This window comes from Mytilus galloprovincialis, chromosome 1 (assembly GCF_965363235.1).
Source record: "Mytilus galloprovincialis chromosome 1, xbMytGall1.hap1.1, whole genome shotgun sequence".
Classification (NCBI taxonomy): Eukaryota; Metazoa; Mollusca; class Bivalvia; order Mytilida; family Mytilidae; genus Mytilus; species Mytilus galloprovincialis.
The window spans coordinates 82,465,034-82,482,039 of NC_134838.1; the positions used below are offsets into that span (position 1 = coordinate 82,465,034).

The following is a 17,006-nucleotide window of genomic DNA, read 5'->3' on the forward strand; positions in this document are numbered from 1 at the left end:
TTGTCATCGATCTTAGTCAAATTATCGTTTTTATCAACTGATATTAACGATAGCTTACAAGACATTTAATGACTAAGAAGGTCACTTTCGAGAATATTGCAACTTTTTTTATCTTCATAATTTAAGATATATATAGTAAAGGTTTGTGTTTAGAGTCATCGTGAAATAAACCTAGAAACACAAAAAGTACATAGGGAAACTGAAAAATCAACAGGTCGGTACACATTAGAAAAAGTCAATAAGCCAATATGAAACAGGAAGGCAAAACCTCTTTTCGACATTCATTCAAAATGAATCCGGGTCCGTTCGCGCCCATTCACATTCGCCCCCACTTATGTTCGCCCCCTTTCACTTTCGCACCCTACATGTTCGCACCCAAAGTCTGTTCGCACCCTACATGTTCGCACCCAAAGTCTGTTCGCACCCTACATGTTCGCGCACAATTTTAATTGGTTTTGTGTTTGATTAGACCGAATAATCTGTCTCTTGTGTGGGTACATTTGTCATTTCATATTACCGAACGTGTAGGATGCGAAAGTGTTTTGGGCGCGAACGGACCTGATACCATTCAAAATTTAATCTATTTTTCTCCTTCACGAAATGGTCTTACTTTTGAATGTAGATTCTCCAATCTGAAACTTGGTTTGCCACCATTCACGTAGACCCCTTTCATTAAAAAAAATTTATAACAGCATTCATATACATATATTCTTGTTAATAAAATTGCTTGTTTAAGGGCATATGATAAAATACACCTTATCGCTATTTATCTGTCATTACTGAAAATCACACAGGTTCCCGTAAAATTTTGACGTCATAAAACAAAATATCTGATGCCACAATGGAAAAGTGATTGTTGTATGCGTCAAAAGTTCAAGCGGCCGTGTCAGCCGGGATTAGTGATAAGGTGTATAACAGGGAGGTTAAATGTGAAATGTTATTTTTGCGACATCAGACTGACATATCATAGAAAAGATGCATTTTTTGACTGATTTTCATCATTCAAACTGATTTAATTTGAAAACGAGTTCATGGACACCTCTTTTGTAAAATGACATTTGGTTTCCTTACAAATGAAGATTATTTTTACCAATTTCAAGAGAGTGTCAATATTGCAAATTTTTTAAATTTGATAAATATACAGCAAAAACTGAGTTTTTTTCTACATTCATGAATATTTGATAAATATGTCATTTTGTATGTGTTATTTGTATAATATAAATGCATTAATATAAAGAACATTTATATAAAACAGAACTTACAGATAATTTAACAAAAAACAGCTTGTGTTTATCTTTTAAAATAAAAAAAGTTATGGATTTCTTTCAACATTTTCAAAGGAAAAATACGTCCACAAATCTGAATTTTGTGCTAATATCTGAAATTTCAACCTCATTTTACTCAAAAAGTAGCACATGAAGGTATATATATTTTATTACATATTTGATTTAATCAGGTTAAAAATAGCCTATATGCAATTTTTCATCAAAATTTCAAAATGGGATCAAAACTGTATCATATGCCCTTTATAATCAGATTGGTTACACTTTTTGATAATTTTAATATAATAAACTATGTCTGCATACATGTTCCAAACTGTATTAAAGTTTGACTGACCGAAAAAGAAATTTGACCTTTTCTTCTATATTTTCAACTAGAAAAAACTATAAATTTCTATGTGAATAAATGAAAATTTGTCAGACAATAAGTTGGTCAGACTGAGTTACGGATACACTGATCTTGCTGATTACAGTAAACATACAGGGGCCTTGGTGACCGAGTGGTCTAAGTTGTTACTACTGTAATCACTAGCCATTCGACACTGAGGTTGTGAGCTTGAACCCTGCTCTTTCGGGTGCCCTGGACTCCAATCTTAATTGACTAGGATTGTCAGTTTTCCTATTGCAGGTCAATGGTTTTCTCTAGGCACTCTGGCTTCCTCCACTAAAGAAAAATGGCTGCCACGAAATAGCCTAAATGTGGTGCTCAAAAGTGGCGTTAAAACACAAAAAATCAAATCTGTAAACACATGTTAGAAAGGGAAAAAACTTCCGCTAAACAAATATACAACATATATAATTAAAAATAACGACATTTATTGTTTATGTTCATGATGTTTCAGATGTTCAGCTAATAAAATCAGTTATATATATGTATATATGTATATATACAATTGTAAAAAAGAAATAGTTTTATTACAGCCATGGTTGGAATACTGTGGTCAGGTATAGCTGGGTATCTATATGTTGAAATAACAATAGCTGTTATACTTATGTTACCATTTGTATCAGCACAAAGGTAAGAGTGTCAGATGTGTATTCCGTAGCTTTCACATGCAAAAAGTTCAGTTTGCATGCAAAATGCTATTCTCAAGAAAATTCACTTTTGAATGGTATTTGCTTAACTTTTCCATACAGTCATATATAAAACCATATTGTAATTTTTTCATGATATGAATATCTCAAACTAAGCTTTATTGAAAAGAAAAAGAATTGTGCATTGTTATTTGTCAATCTAGCCATGCTAGCTAAAATGAGCTATAGGCTGTCAAATACCAAAATTAAAAAAAGGCAACTTGGTTGTTTAAAAAACATTTGTTGATTTTCTAGTTGTTTTCTATGTACAGAAATTTTGAGATCAGAACAATAAACATGTCATGAAAATTTGACATTATTATAATCATCTTTTAGATTTGATAGAGTGCATTTATTTATAATTTATGAGTTGGAAATTAATGTTGTACTACAATTTTTTTCATTATAGAATAGCTTTAAAAAGAAAATAATTGAGCTTTTTTAAAATATTGTATTTGAACTCAAAACTGTTTTTCTAGTATTATAGTAATTAATAAATATGCAGCAATTATATGACATGTACATGTATGAACATGAAAAATATTTTCTAGTAATTATAGTAATTAATATAGATGTGCAGCTATTATATAATTTGGCTTATTATCTGAAATTTAAATACAAATCATGTCCTATGCATTTTTTTAGTAGCACTCTTGTGAAAGAATTTGGTACAAATAATTTCTAACAATGAATGAAATGGATTATTATTGTCCTGCATTATGACCTTTAGTTTTCTTCCTGTACAGATTTAACAATGACTGGTATAATATGGACTTCCATTTCGGGGTTTATGTATCTTGAAATATTTGTATCGGTAATTTTATTGATACCATATATTTCTCCATCTAGGTAAGCACTGATCTTTACAGCATTCATTAGTGGCAGCTACTGTACACATTGACTTCTACAAAACCCATGTGGCCTTTTAATCTGGTAAAAATTAATGATCTGTTGCTGTGTTGAAGAACCATCAGCTGTTTGTTTTTTTACTCTTTGGTTTGGTTGTTGTCCTCTTTGACATATTCCCCATTTCCATTCTTAATTTTATTAAAAATCAATTTAAAATTAGGCAGCAACCATTTGATTTTCTGGGGGGGGCTATGGTTTTTTTTTCTGTGCAAACTTTTTTTTTCGCCTTCGGCGAAGAACAATTTATTTTTTTAGCGACAAACCGAAAACAATTTTTTTTCTTTCAATTTTAGCATTACATATAGTGGCAGCTGAGGGTGAAACAAACAATTTTTTTTTCTCAGGGTCCAAAACAAATTATTTTTTTCACCAAAACCTGGAAACAAACTTTTTTTTCCAAAAAAAACCATAGCCCCCCCCAGAAAATCAAATGGTTGCTGCCTTATTAAAAATAATACTGTAGAAACTCATTGAAAACCACATTAGTTTTAAAGGAGTCAATGATGCTTTAAGCAAAATTAGATAACTAACATTGCATCATGTTCATGAATTATCATTTACACAGACATTAATCTAATTAAAGGTGTATATATCTATATAAAACAACTGTCATCATATATTGGTTCATGTATCCACAATTCTGATTTGAGTAAGAAAGTGCAAATCAAACAGTGTCAAATGTATAAAACAGGATACTGATTGTACACCTTTAATCTCATGCATTTGGATTTTCAAGGCCATAATGAAATTAAAGTACTTCAAGATTTTCATCCAAAATCCTCTATTCCTTTTTTTTTTTCTTTTTTTTTTTTATCAATTTCCATTTCAAAATGGAACCTCTTCATTACCACAATTAATGAAATAACATGACTTTAACAGTAAAATTGAAATGCCATCTCTTTTCAATTTAAAAAAAAGATATGGATGAAAACCTGGACATATTATTTTCATTGTGGCCTAAGTGATTTTGATACTGTAAATTCAGAAATTATTGTGATGTTCTTATTATTGTGAAAAATGAGTCAGGGTTATAATCGCAATAATTCAAACTCACATTTTAAAATTCTTTGTATGAATTAAACAGGATTTTCTCAATCACAAAAATTAAAATCGCATTTCAGTCTAAAATGACAAAATTGCAATAATAAATGCATGCAATAATTTCTGAATTTACAGTACTTACAAACCTATTAAGCATGGGGAGAAAGTTATTTCCTCTGCATTTTGGAACCTGCATATTAAAAGCATTATATTTTGTATGGCAGGTATCATGGGCAATAATATTCCATTGTAGTAATATGAAGTATAGAAAGTTAGTGTAATACAGGTTTATGTAAAATTTGACATTTATCATGTTTATGAAGAAATTGTTTCAAGCAGCTTTTTTGAAAATTGTGTAATAATCACAAGATAATGTGAACAAATCATGGCCCCAAAACGACTTCTAATGCATTCAATATTTAGAGGTTTTTGTCGAGCCTGCAACTTTTGTTGCAGAAAGCTCGACATAGGGATAGTGATCCGGTGGCGGCGGCGTTAGCTCACTTCTTAAAAGCTTTATATTTTAGAAGGTGGAAGACCTGGATGCTTCATACTTTGTATATAGATGCTTCATGTTACGAAGTTTCCGTCAGTCACATGTCCAATGTCCTTGACCTCTTTTTCATGGTTCAGTGACGACTTGAAAAAAAAGTTCAAATTTTTTGTAATGTTGAATTCTCTCTTATTATAAGTAATAGGATAACTATATTTGATATGTGCGTACCTTGCAAGGTCCTCATGTCTGTCAGACAGTTTTCACTTGACCTCGACCTCATTTCATGGATCAGTGAATAAGGTTAAGTTTTGGTGGTCAAGTCCATATCTCAGATACTATAAGCAATAGGGCTAGTATATTCGGTGTATGGAAGGACTGTAAGGTGTACATGTCCAACTGGCAGGTGTCATATGACCTTGACCTCATTTTCATGGTTCAGTGGTTATAGTTAAATTTTTGTGTTTTGGTCTGTTTTTCTCATACCATATGCAATAGGTCTACTATATTTGTTGTATGGAATGATTGTTAAGTGTACATGTCTAGCGGGCAGATGTCATGTGACTTTGACCTCATTTTCATGGTTCAGTGGTCAAAGTTAAGTTTTTGAGTTTTGGTCTTTTTATGCCCCACCTACGATAGTAGAGGGGCATTATGTTTTCTGGTCTGTGCCTCCGTTCGTTCGTCCGTTCGTTCGTCCCGCTTCAGGTTAAAGTTTTTGGTCGAGGTAGTTTTTGATGAAGTTGAAGTCCAATCAATATGAAACTTAGTACACATGTTCCCTATGATATGATCTTTCTAATTTTAATGTCAAATTAAAGTATTGACCCCAATTTCATGGTCCACTGAACAAAGAAAAAGATAGTGTGAAGCTCAGGTTAAAGTTTTTGGTCAAGGTAGTTTTTGATGAAGTTGAAGTCCAATCAACTTGAAACTTAGTACACATGTTCCCTATGATATGATCTTTCTAATTTTAATGTCAAATTAAAATATTGACCCCAATTTCATGGTCCACTGAACAAAGAGGAAGATAGTGTGAAGCTCAGGTTAAAGTTTTTGGTCAAGGTAGTTTTTGATGAAGTTGAAGTCCAATCAACTTGAAACTTAGTACACATGTTAACTATGATATGATCTTTCTAATTTTAATGCCAAATTAAAGTATTGACCCCAATTTCACAGTCCAGTGAACATGTAAAATGATAGTGCGAGTGGGGCATCCGTGTACTATGGACACATTCTTGTTATCTAATGCTATATGCCATAGGTCAACTATATTTGGTGTATGGAAATATTTTATGATCTTTATGTCAGTCGAGCAGGTTTTATTTAACCGTGACCTCATTTTCACGGTTCATTGCACAGTGTTAAGTTTTTGTGTTTTGGTCTATTTTTCTTAAACTATAAGTAATGTGTCTATATATGTGGTATAGAAGCATTGTTAGCTGTACCTGTCTGCCTGGCATGGTTCATCTGACCTGGACCTCTTTTTCAAGGTTCATTGGTCTTTGTTTAGTTATCTTGGTTAATGTTAAGTTTATGTGACAGTTGTAATAAAGCTTAGCTTTATACTTAAGACTATCAACATAATATCAATGATTAGTATAGAAGGCGAGACATTTCAGTGTGTGCACTCTTGTTTAGAATGTCTGTGAAAATTGCATTAATTTTATTTTTTATTTTCTAACAGAAAAGATGTATTACTTGATAAAAAAAACTTTTCAATGTTTGGTTTGGGAGTAATCTTTAAATTTAATGGAGTGTTATGTCAAATTATTTAAGCATGGCTTGACAGATGGCCTATTGTTATAAAAATTAGAAAATATACAAATATCAGAATGTTTTTGCAATTCAATATCAATAAATATCTTTCTAAATTCTTTTGGCGAGTGGGATATCAATGCATCTAGGTTTTCTTGTTTTAAAATTTCGTTTATTTTTACATAGATACATAGATGACCTGATTTTCTTTACTCAATATTACACATAAAAATATCCAATTATATAGAATATTTAGTACTTTGACCATGCTGGTGTAGAATATCTAGTACCCTGATCACATGATGGTCTATTTCAGGCAAACCACATCCTAAAATGCTTTGGACTTTCATAGCTTTATTCCTGTATCTGGAGATCTTCCTCTCAGCTATCCTTTTAATCCCTTTTATCCCACCATCCAGGTAGGTTGGGATATATATTCACGATATTTGCCATGTACATATACGATGTAAACTAAGTTGTCAACAAATTTTCTCAAAATTGTTCAATTTTAATTACTGTGGATACATTATCATGATTATTTATTTTTTATATTATTAGTTGGATACCAATGTTCTTGGATGTTGTGGGTACAGGGGAACTACAAATTTCAATGTTCAACAAACTACAAAATTTCCATAGACCTGTATGCAGACTTTAAGAAAAACACAAAATTTAACATCAAAGTGTTAGTTGTTCTCAATCCACGAAAATTGATACCCACGAAATAAATGAATCCACAGTAGTATTTTATGTATATATGGTGATTTTAGCATTCAATCTATACAATGCGGACAGTAATGAATTAAAAGAAAATGTTGAGAAACATATTATTAAGAGCCCTCTTAAAATAAACAGCTTAATGTGAAGTATTTCCTGATGCACACTGTTTTTTCCCCATTTTGATGTAAGCTATAGCTAAGTTATGTATACATTAATGTGTACAGATGTATAGTGTCAAAAATCTCTCACTTAACTTACAATGTCACATTGTGTTTAGGCCGAGCTAATCATATTATGGGGGGGGATATTTCTTACATAATTATTTGTTTAGAATAGAATGTGTTCATTTGAGAAATTTGTTGATAACAATTATTGATACTGGAAATATATATACATGTATATATAGTTTCAAAGGAAGTTTTTCTTTTACATCCAATATCTTAAGCATACACATATATCATATGATATTCCATCTTTCGTCTTTTTCAGGTTATTTGTGTCATAATTTTTTTTTGAAATGCAAAACAACTATTAACCTGATTTAGTTTTACATTCAACAAATGAAAAATTAGTTTAAATGTTAGCGTTTAGATCTTAAGATGTAACAAAATTTATGTTTAATATTATGAAAAAAGGCTTATTACTACAAATTCAATAACAGAATTTCACAGAATAGAGGCACATGGTTCTTTTTGGCCTCTGTTATCATGGTTATAATTTATTCAATCTATCTGTGATGTAGGGAATAAAGTAAACAATTTTAAAACAGCTTTTGGAATAATATGGTTTGTATTAAAAACAACAGTATAACTTGGTAGATCTTCAGACTGTAGATTGCTTCACCATTTAACATGAAATTAAGGTTGGCTAGCATGTTTTATACCTTTAGGGAATTTATCATATATCATTTATTAAAAATACATGTATTTATAATCATGATAATTATATTAGGAAAGAAAGAGTTCTTCAAAAGCACAAATAAAATGTTCAGTTCACAGTAAGAAATTTAAATGGCAATACCTGTAATTGAAAAAGATCATTGCTATATAGTTAATAGATGCTTTTTCTGCATATGAATGAATTATTTGCCACTGATGAGTCAATTAATATAAAACATAGGAAGTACAAACTGTTTGAAATTGTGTCTGAAAAAAGACAATTTGTATGAATTTAAGATTAAAAGATAGTTTTAAACTTCATTCTAACAGTTGCTTTGTTTTGTAGATGGCAGAAGATTTTTCGTTCCAACTTAATAAAAAAGATAGAGTCTTATTCCCATATCTACTTCAATGTATTAATAGCAATACTGTCATTAGTATTTCTAGGTAGGTAACCTTTTGTACAAATGATCTGCAGTGCATCCATCTTATTAGATGGATTAACCAAATATTTTCTATTTCAGGTGTACTTATTCCTTTGATAATTGATCTTGTTCCCTGAACAACAATCTTTTCCCCCCTAATTAAATGTATTATTGGTATGCCAGTGAATGTTCTGGTTGATTCTATCACCACTCAACGAGATATTTCTTTTAAAGCAAAGTTTTGAAAATTGAAATAATCTTCTCAATAATAACAAAAACACAAACTTTGTCAAGCTAAGAATGTGTAATGCTAAAACATGTTTGCATTAAGATAATGAAATAAACAATAAAACACTTATTAAAAACTTATATAATTTTACCAGTGAAACTAATACGGTTGAATTCATTATGATGAAGTTCCAATATGTTTTTTCAGAGTCCATCAGAGAAATGAGAAAATATAATAATGCTTTGGAAGAGGTGGATTTAAAGAATAACAGAGAATCAGAACTAGCAGCACAAGTTAAACTGTTCCGTGCTCAAAGAAACTTCTACATCTCTGGATTTGCTCTTTTCATGTGGTTGTATGTATAATTCATGTTAAATTTGTATCTTGTCTGTAGAATTTGTTACTTCAAAATAAAATGAGTCTGTATACTAGAATGATTTATATGTCACACTATTGGTAAAAACTCAATGAAAGTTCTTTACCAGTCACAACATTTTGTTTGCTTTTTAAAAAAATATCAAAGGAGTAGGTCTGGTAAGGGCCGATTTTGGCCTCAAATTTCAGGTTCATCTAACGAAAGTTTTTGGACACTTTTTAAACACTTAAGTGTCTATTTCAATTGATTCGATTAGTTTATGTGAAAGATTTTAACTGATTTAATCATTAAAAACGCTCTGATTCAAGCTTAAATATGATAAATTTATCAAATATGCCAAAAAACGTCACTTTTCAGATGCTTTTTGTCAAAAATGAAAGTGGCCGCATTCGTGTTCATCCTCAACCTTTATATATGTTTTGTATTATCATCAAATACAACTTACATTTCAATATTACGAATGAACACGAATGCGGCCACTTTCATTTTAGACGGAAACTGTCTAAAAATTTACCAAAATGCTTAAATTTTGAAGATTTCAGTAATTTAGCATGACTTCATGATGCTAGTACGCGATATTTGTGCATTGTATTGTCAAAAACAGCTCATATTTATGTAGCAGAAGCATTTTACTTTCCAAAACATAGCTTAAAGATTACATTTTCACAATTTTCTAAAACTGTTATATTTTGGGGCCAAAAAGGGGTCTTACTGAATCTACTCCTTTTACTGGACATTCAATATTGTTTAAGATAAAATATGTGGATCCACACTCATCACCTTCTGTCACAGATTTCAATTACATGGCATCTGATTGTAAACACGACAATAAGCACTGAACAACCTTAATACTTAAAAATACAAACACAAACACAAATACAATATGCTTAAGTGCACTGCTGAATAAGTGACAAAGAGAAAAATTGGTTCCTTATCATCAGGAATTTACAATACCAAAAATGTTAAAACTTCTGAAATAGTAAATTAATAGTTCTTCTGTGGTTGTCCTTTATCAGGATACTTGAATATTTTTTTGTACATTTTGCAGATATTCCTTCCTTTCTGAACACTGAAAGTGAAATTCATATATAGTTATCCATTAATACCGTACACGAAAATAAGAACTTTACCCATAATTTTGGAACATGAAAGTAAAAGAATTCATCCAATATATTAACATTGATTAATACTTTTGTAAATTATATTTTTCAGTATATTAAAACGTCTAATAACACAGACAGCAAAACAAGCTCTTTTAGAAGCAGAATGTGAAGCCAGTCAGAAACAAGCTAAACAGGCCAGTGCTGCTGCACAGAGATTACTAGACCAGGCTGATAATACTTCTAATAAGGTAAGTCTGAATCGATTTTTCCAATAAAGCATTATAAGTCAGAAGTAGATCATTGTGAAGCACAAACTCTGATAAAAGTAAATCAAAATTCTAATGCAATTCGTTTGTAACGATAATTTTCATTGTTCATTGACAAACATTTTGAAGGGGTAAATTCCACGTTCTACCAGTCAGTAACTAAGAAAGCCCCCATTTTGGATTCTGATTTTTTGTGTATGTAATTTCTCACAAAAAAAATATGAAAGTCACATTTTGAGCCTCAAAATATTCTTTTGTCAACTTTGAAACCATTCTGAAGCGTACGAAAGGTAAACAAAGGCCTAGTGTTTATGCTTGACATTGTGATAATACATACATGTATGATGTCACATTGTTTAGTTGATAAAGACAATGCAACAGTTTCGCTGACTTTTTCATTTATGTCATTTTTCGCCAAAACATTTATTATGTGATATTTATTTTAATATGCTGCATTAGAATGAAGATACCTGTATTGTATTTTAAGCTTGGCCTTTGTAAATTTGTTTTACTGTCGCAAATATCCGTTTACCTAGGTCCGCTACCCGTCGCTAGGTAAACTCAATTTGCGACAGTAAAATCTACGTTTTACGAAGGCCAAGCTTAAAATACAATACAGTTATCTCCTAAATGCTGCAGCAAAAATATATACAATACAATGTCATTGTCAGAATACTATCATTATTTTTTTTTAGCCTTAGAATCTAAGCTGCAGCTAAAAATGGCTACCATTATAGTTATTAAAATAAATACCCTATAATAAAACCTATTTTTACATCCCTAAACTCCAGATTTAGAAGAAAAAAATCAATGCATGTATTATACATTGCACGATATATCACTTTGTTTCAATATTTGGTTTATAAAGACAACATGAAAAGTGCTAACTGCAGTAATTTAAATCATTGGCTGGTAACATTCCTGTTATGATGACAAATGTTAGTGAAATTTGAAGTTGTAGTTGCTACTTAATAAAAGGCTTAATTCTTGTCTAATTTTAAATATCATATATGTTGACCTCCAAATGGGTTGCTGCAGTTTCTATTATGATTATATTGTTGCGTTCCCATCAGGCCCGTAGCCAGGAATTTCCAAGGGGGGGGTTCGTTGGACTCACAAACTCGACTTTAACAGTCACAATTCGAACAGAACATTGACTTTAATAGTGCTTATTTGTTTGCTGAACCCCCCTGGCTACGGGTATGCACATAGTAATCTGAATTATGCTATCTGTGATTATAGTTGTTATTTATATCTTCAACAGAAAAAAGAGGATGGTGATGTTACAGAAGAAAAGAGTGTAGCTCAACAACTAGATAAAACAAAGGAGGATCTCGTGAAGACTAAAATGGGTAAGTCTACCTCATAAACTTAGAAAATAAAAGACGGATCATCATCAGATCTTTAGATGACATCAATGATTAAATTAATTTAAATAAACAAATTAAAAAAATGGTGGGTCTTGTGAAAACTGTAAAGTTGTGAATCAAATTTTATTCTGGACGCAGTTGAATTTGAATACTTTCTAATTGTTTGGCGGCAGATCTCCAAAGTAACAATAGGATTTAGACTTTAAACTTAAAAAGGGTGCATATATTTACAAATTTATCATTTCGGCATTAAAATCTAGTGTCATTTGCTTGTTTTAATTTTCAGATTTAAAGAAAGCAGTAAGTGATTTAGAAGCTGTACGCAAACAAGCAGAAGGCACAAATAGAGAATATGACAGATTGATGAAGGAACACACAAAATTACAGGTACGTTAACATTGTTTTCTGCTCTTTGGTGGGTTGTTGTCTCTTGTACACATGTAAATATGTAGCACTTACAAACAGAAAAATTACAGGGTAAACTTTATTTTAGGTTGATTAAATTGATTATATAACTGTTTTCTCACTTATAAGTTTTTATTGCCCCTATTTTACCATATTGCCCCTATTCTACCATGCTAGAAACAATGTAAATGGTTATAATTGACCATTGATGGTTGACATTTGATCAGCAGCAGTAGGGACCCTGTGGTAGTAAAATAGATTTATATTTACAAACTTGCTTCCCCACTACACATGTTACAAGAAAAACCTTTATCAGGAATGCTTTGGACAAACAATTTCTAAAACAAAATTTAATCAATGCATCTTCATGAAGTTGATATAAATATAAATAGTTGAAGAATTGATACTTTAAAGTGAAACATTGCAAGAAGTCATAATTTAGTATCATTAAATATAAAGATGTTTCAGCATTTAAACAACAAACTGGATATATAATTTAATATATATTCTTTGTCTATCATTTTACAGCAAACAGCAGGGGAAACCAGCAGTAAAAAAGAATAAGGGATTCTGAAAGAAAGCTAAGATGGGAAAAGGATACTTATATTGTAATGCTCTGTGCATAGTAAAAAAATGTAATTTATTCTGTTACTTTTTGTATAATGGTCAATATTTGGAATGCAATTTATAATTTTTTGTAGCTTTTATCCGTAACAAAAATTTTGTTTTGTTATCATGGGATCAACTTCAAAATTCTAAGTAAAGTAAGCTCAATGTGCCAATTCTTAGTTTACTGAGATATTATACTTTATCAATGACAATGTTGTTATCCTTTCATGTATATAAAATCATGGACAAGAGGTTCCATGAATGTTTATTTTCCATGTCAACAGGATTTGACTTTTATCCAATTTCTCTCATAACAGTTTTGATTTTAGTCCATTCATACTTATTCAAATTTGCTTATCAATGCAAACAAGAACAATTTTTGGTCAAATTCTGGAAAATTAGAAAATTCTCTTGAAATAAATTTTTAAATTTTAGCAGTTGAATTTTTGTTAAGGTGATATATGGCCTCAAAAGAATGCCAAGATAAGAATTACATAAAGATACAATAGAAAAGATTAAGTCATCTAAGAAGTTAGTTGATACTTTGTTTCTGTTGTAAATAAGGTAAATAGATGATATGAAATGAAATAATTTTCAATTAAAGAGATATGAATTGCTTGCGTCTAATTTATTATTGGGGGAAAAGGGTCCAATGACTGCCAAGACTATCATATTAAAAGTTATTTAAAACATTCAGGGAAAAAACCTGTAAATATTGAAGTATTCATGTTCCGTCTTCTTTAGCTTGGTCCTTTGTTTGTGTCTTGTAAATAGTTTTATTTATTCAATAAATTTAACATGTAGGATTTTACATTGTAGTTATCTATAGCATTCCATAAATCCCTTCAATATTGGTTCTTTTGCTTCAGAATCTAAAGGAATAAGGATGATATCATTGTGCATTTAAAAAAAAAAAAAGAATCATGTCATGCTATTTCATAGACAAATCCAGAGGGACCCAGCTTTTGTGGGGAAAATTTGGTTATTTATATAGGAAATCACGAAGGCATGACTGGAGTGGGCGCCCTCTTAGAGCAGTCAGTGAGTCCCCCTTAGGAAAATTTATGGATCAGTTACTTTTTTTGCTAAATTTATATGTTATCACAATTGCCAACTTTGTTGCTGTGTTGAAATGTTTATCTAAAATAAAAATCTGATGTTTTATGAATCAATGTTGCTATTGTATATGTTATAATTTATTTTCATTACATTTAAGGGTATTTGCTTGGTTATTTAAATATGAATGACACTACTATTGGTGGTAAACTATTCATGGTTTTTATTAATAAACCTTTATTATATCTACAAGATTTAATAGACAAAAACTTAACTTTATTGATTTCTATTTATTTATGTTGTAACATGAGTTCAAGTAGAAAAATTATACTCCAAAATAATAGAATATTAATTTATTAACAAACTAAAAGGGTATAAATTGTGAATGTTAAGTAAACTTCAAAAGAAGTGCCAACCAATTCATCCCGTTAGTAGTAGTTTAGTGGAATAGTGTTTACATTCAAGAATTAGGATTGATAGGAAAGTTTGTAAAATTATTTGAGAGCTGAATGTTTGTATTGTTATTGCAGATATTTTTAGATTTAAATATATTTAAATATGTAATAAGTTGTAGGTGTATAACAATTTGTGTGCATTAAACCATTTCTTCACAACATTTTGAGTTCTGTTTTATATAATAACATATTTATATTTTTGCAATGATCAACAAAACAAGCCTTATGACATGTTAACAGTGGGAAATTTAGAGAGAAATTATAATTATGAAGACCTTTATAACAAGCAAATAATGTTTTGAAGCCATCTTAATACCAAATGTTTAGAATGCCAAAAAAATACAATATGTTGACAAAATATCACATGACTGAGGGACAGTTAAAACTGAAAGAGTCTGATTATATTGTATAGAATAAAATTGAAAATGGAAACAGGGAAGTTTGTCAGGGGCGGATGCAGGAATTTTCGAAAGGGGGGTGCTAACCCAGGGCAAAGCAGGGCAAAGGGGGTGTGCAAAACATATGTCCCGATACAAATGCATTGATCGGCAAAAATAAAGGGGGGGTGCGCACCCCCGGAACCCCCCCCCTGGATCCGCCACTGTTTGTCTTTAAAAGTGTTGAAATTATCACTAACATAGCTAGACATAAACAGAAGTAGATGTTTACTTTTACTTTTTCAAAAAAATAGAATAGGAGGGAGTCAATTTTGTAGGTCTTGCAGACGCTGGAATGTTCTGATATCAAGCCATACTTTCATGTTGCAAATAAAATTCTAAGATGAAAATGAAGAGGACAAGGTTCACTTATTGCACAAATTGACCTAAAATAGTAACTTTATCATAATACACATAAATGGTCTTAATTTGGTTCATAAATGGGTCTATATCAAAAGCCTTAATGCTAATTATATAAGTTCTTTCCATAGAAGTACATAATATTCTCCTAAGTAAGCCCATTTTGGACATTTTGTCAAAATATGATGATTTTGTGCAATTTTCAGACCTAAAAGCTTGAAAAAAACCTTGGCCACCCCCTTCAATCCAAAATGTTTTGTAACCAAAAGATTCCAATATTGATATATAATTCATCCACCTAAAAACTTTTTGGATAGTGGTTGGCAGCCATTGTAAATTGTGCCAAAAACAATTAAAATTATTGAAAAAAAATTACCAACATTTACTTTAAAATACAAATGCTATTTATTTAAGGGGTCATAGCTTCATAAATTTTAAAGGAAGGTGCAAAAAAAATATGTATTAGTGTTAATAGTATTATCACAAGTATTTCTATGTGAAATTTGTTATTTTTGGCCCGATTTAAAAAAAAACATAAAAAATCTAGGGAACATTTAAACCCTTTGTGAACCTTCTCCTTTCTGTTTGTATTGGTGAATGCTTGCTAAGAAATTCATTACACTCAGTCTGAAAGTTTGTCCACATGGTTTTGTACACATTTTAATTATTAAACAAATAGTTCACTTAATTTCCTTAAAAATCAACATAGTTCTTTCATACCATGTTTTTTGCTTAGATTGGCGACAATCATTGTGAGGATATCTACTTTGAAAATGTCCAATGGCCCTGCCTGCCAAACCAAAATGGATGACATAGCTAAAAATAGAACATAGCATTTTAGGCTTATAACTCTGACTCTAAAGCATTTAGAGCAAGTCTGACACGTATTAAAAATTTACATCAGGTTAAGATCTATTTGCTCAGAAATTTTAAACTATATCAGACAACCTGTGTCTTCTTTAAAAAATGTGTACGATGACCCTGCCTGCCAACCAACATGGCCTATGACTGTTTTTAGGGGCCCGTTTTTAGGAGTGATTGCTCATCCCCTTAAATTAGGAAGTTATTTTTCACCCTCTTTTCTTTTTTGTGGAAAACTAGAGAAGAACAGACTAATACATGATAAAAAAAAAGATTTTTGTCTACACTTTTGGAGTGTCCTTTGTTGAATATACACATAGACCAAGGTGAGCAAAACCGGCTCTTAAGAGCCTCTAGCTTTTACCATTTTGCTATCTGTCGTTGTCATCACCGTCCAGTGTAAACTATTTACAGCAGATTTCAACAAGTGTGTAGCTAAAGGTTGAATATTTGGTTAGCTTCCTTGCTAGCTCAACCATGAAATCATTATTAGGTAAGTAACATCCAGTGTTTGGTTAGAGTCAATAAATAAGCAAAAACCCAATAGAATTAAGAGACAGAATATAAACATTATAAAACTAGTTTTCAAGTTAGTTAAAAAATAAGTTTTCAATCTAAATTTGAAAATAAGTGATAATTATAAATTACTTCACAAGCATATCGTAGGTGTGTTTGATTTGCCAATTTCAAATTTTTAACTACCGGCAAACAAAATGGTCACAACAACCGTGCATGATATTAAGTAGTTTGATAAAAAAAAAATCTGTGAATATAGAATATTTTAGTTCAAAAAAAACTATGCATATATATGAAGAAAAGGCACCAATAGCATAACAATGTTTCATGCATGGTGAATAGTTGAATACACCAAAAGACACTAATTAACTAAACTGCCTATTCA

The 17,006-nt window shown here is 30.8% G+C and overlaps 1 protein-coding gene across 6 annotated transcripts; it reads left to right on the forward strand.

Moving 5' to 3' along the window:
- Positions 1–32: 32 nt before the first annotated feature.
- On the forward strand, positions 33–13,402 carry LOC143041932 (B-cell receptor-associated protein 31-like). Of its 6 annotated transcripts, none has more exons than XM_076214110.1 (8): positions 33–141; positions 2,202–2,298; positions 8,500–8,600; positions 9,015–9,162; positions 10,396–10,534; positions 11,817–11,904; positions 12,209–12,309; positions 12,856–13,402. In XM_076214110.1, exons 2-8 carry the CDS (start codon positions 2,204–2,206, stop codon positions 12,889–12,891), a joined length of 708 nt encoding a protein of 235 aa, XP_076070225.1. In that variant the 5' UTR covers positions 33–141; positions 2,202–2,203; the 3' UTR covers positions 12,892–13,402. The 6 variants fall into 6 exon arrangements, with proteins under 6 accessions (XP_076070225.1, XP_076070207.1, XP_076070240.1 ...); XM_076214092.1 differs by lacking the exon at positions 2,202–2,298 and adding an exon at positions 3,101–3,203 and having other exon boundaries at positions 48–141; XM_076214125.1 differs by lacking the exon at positions 2,202–2,298 and adding an exon at positions 6,872–6,974 and having other exon boundaries at positions 64–141.
- The last annotated feature ends 3,604 nt before the right edge of the window (positions 13,403–17,006 follow it).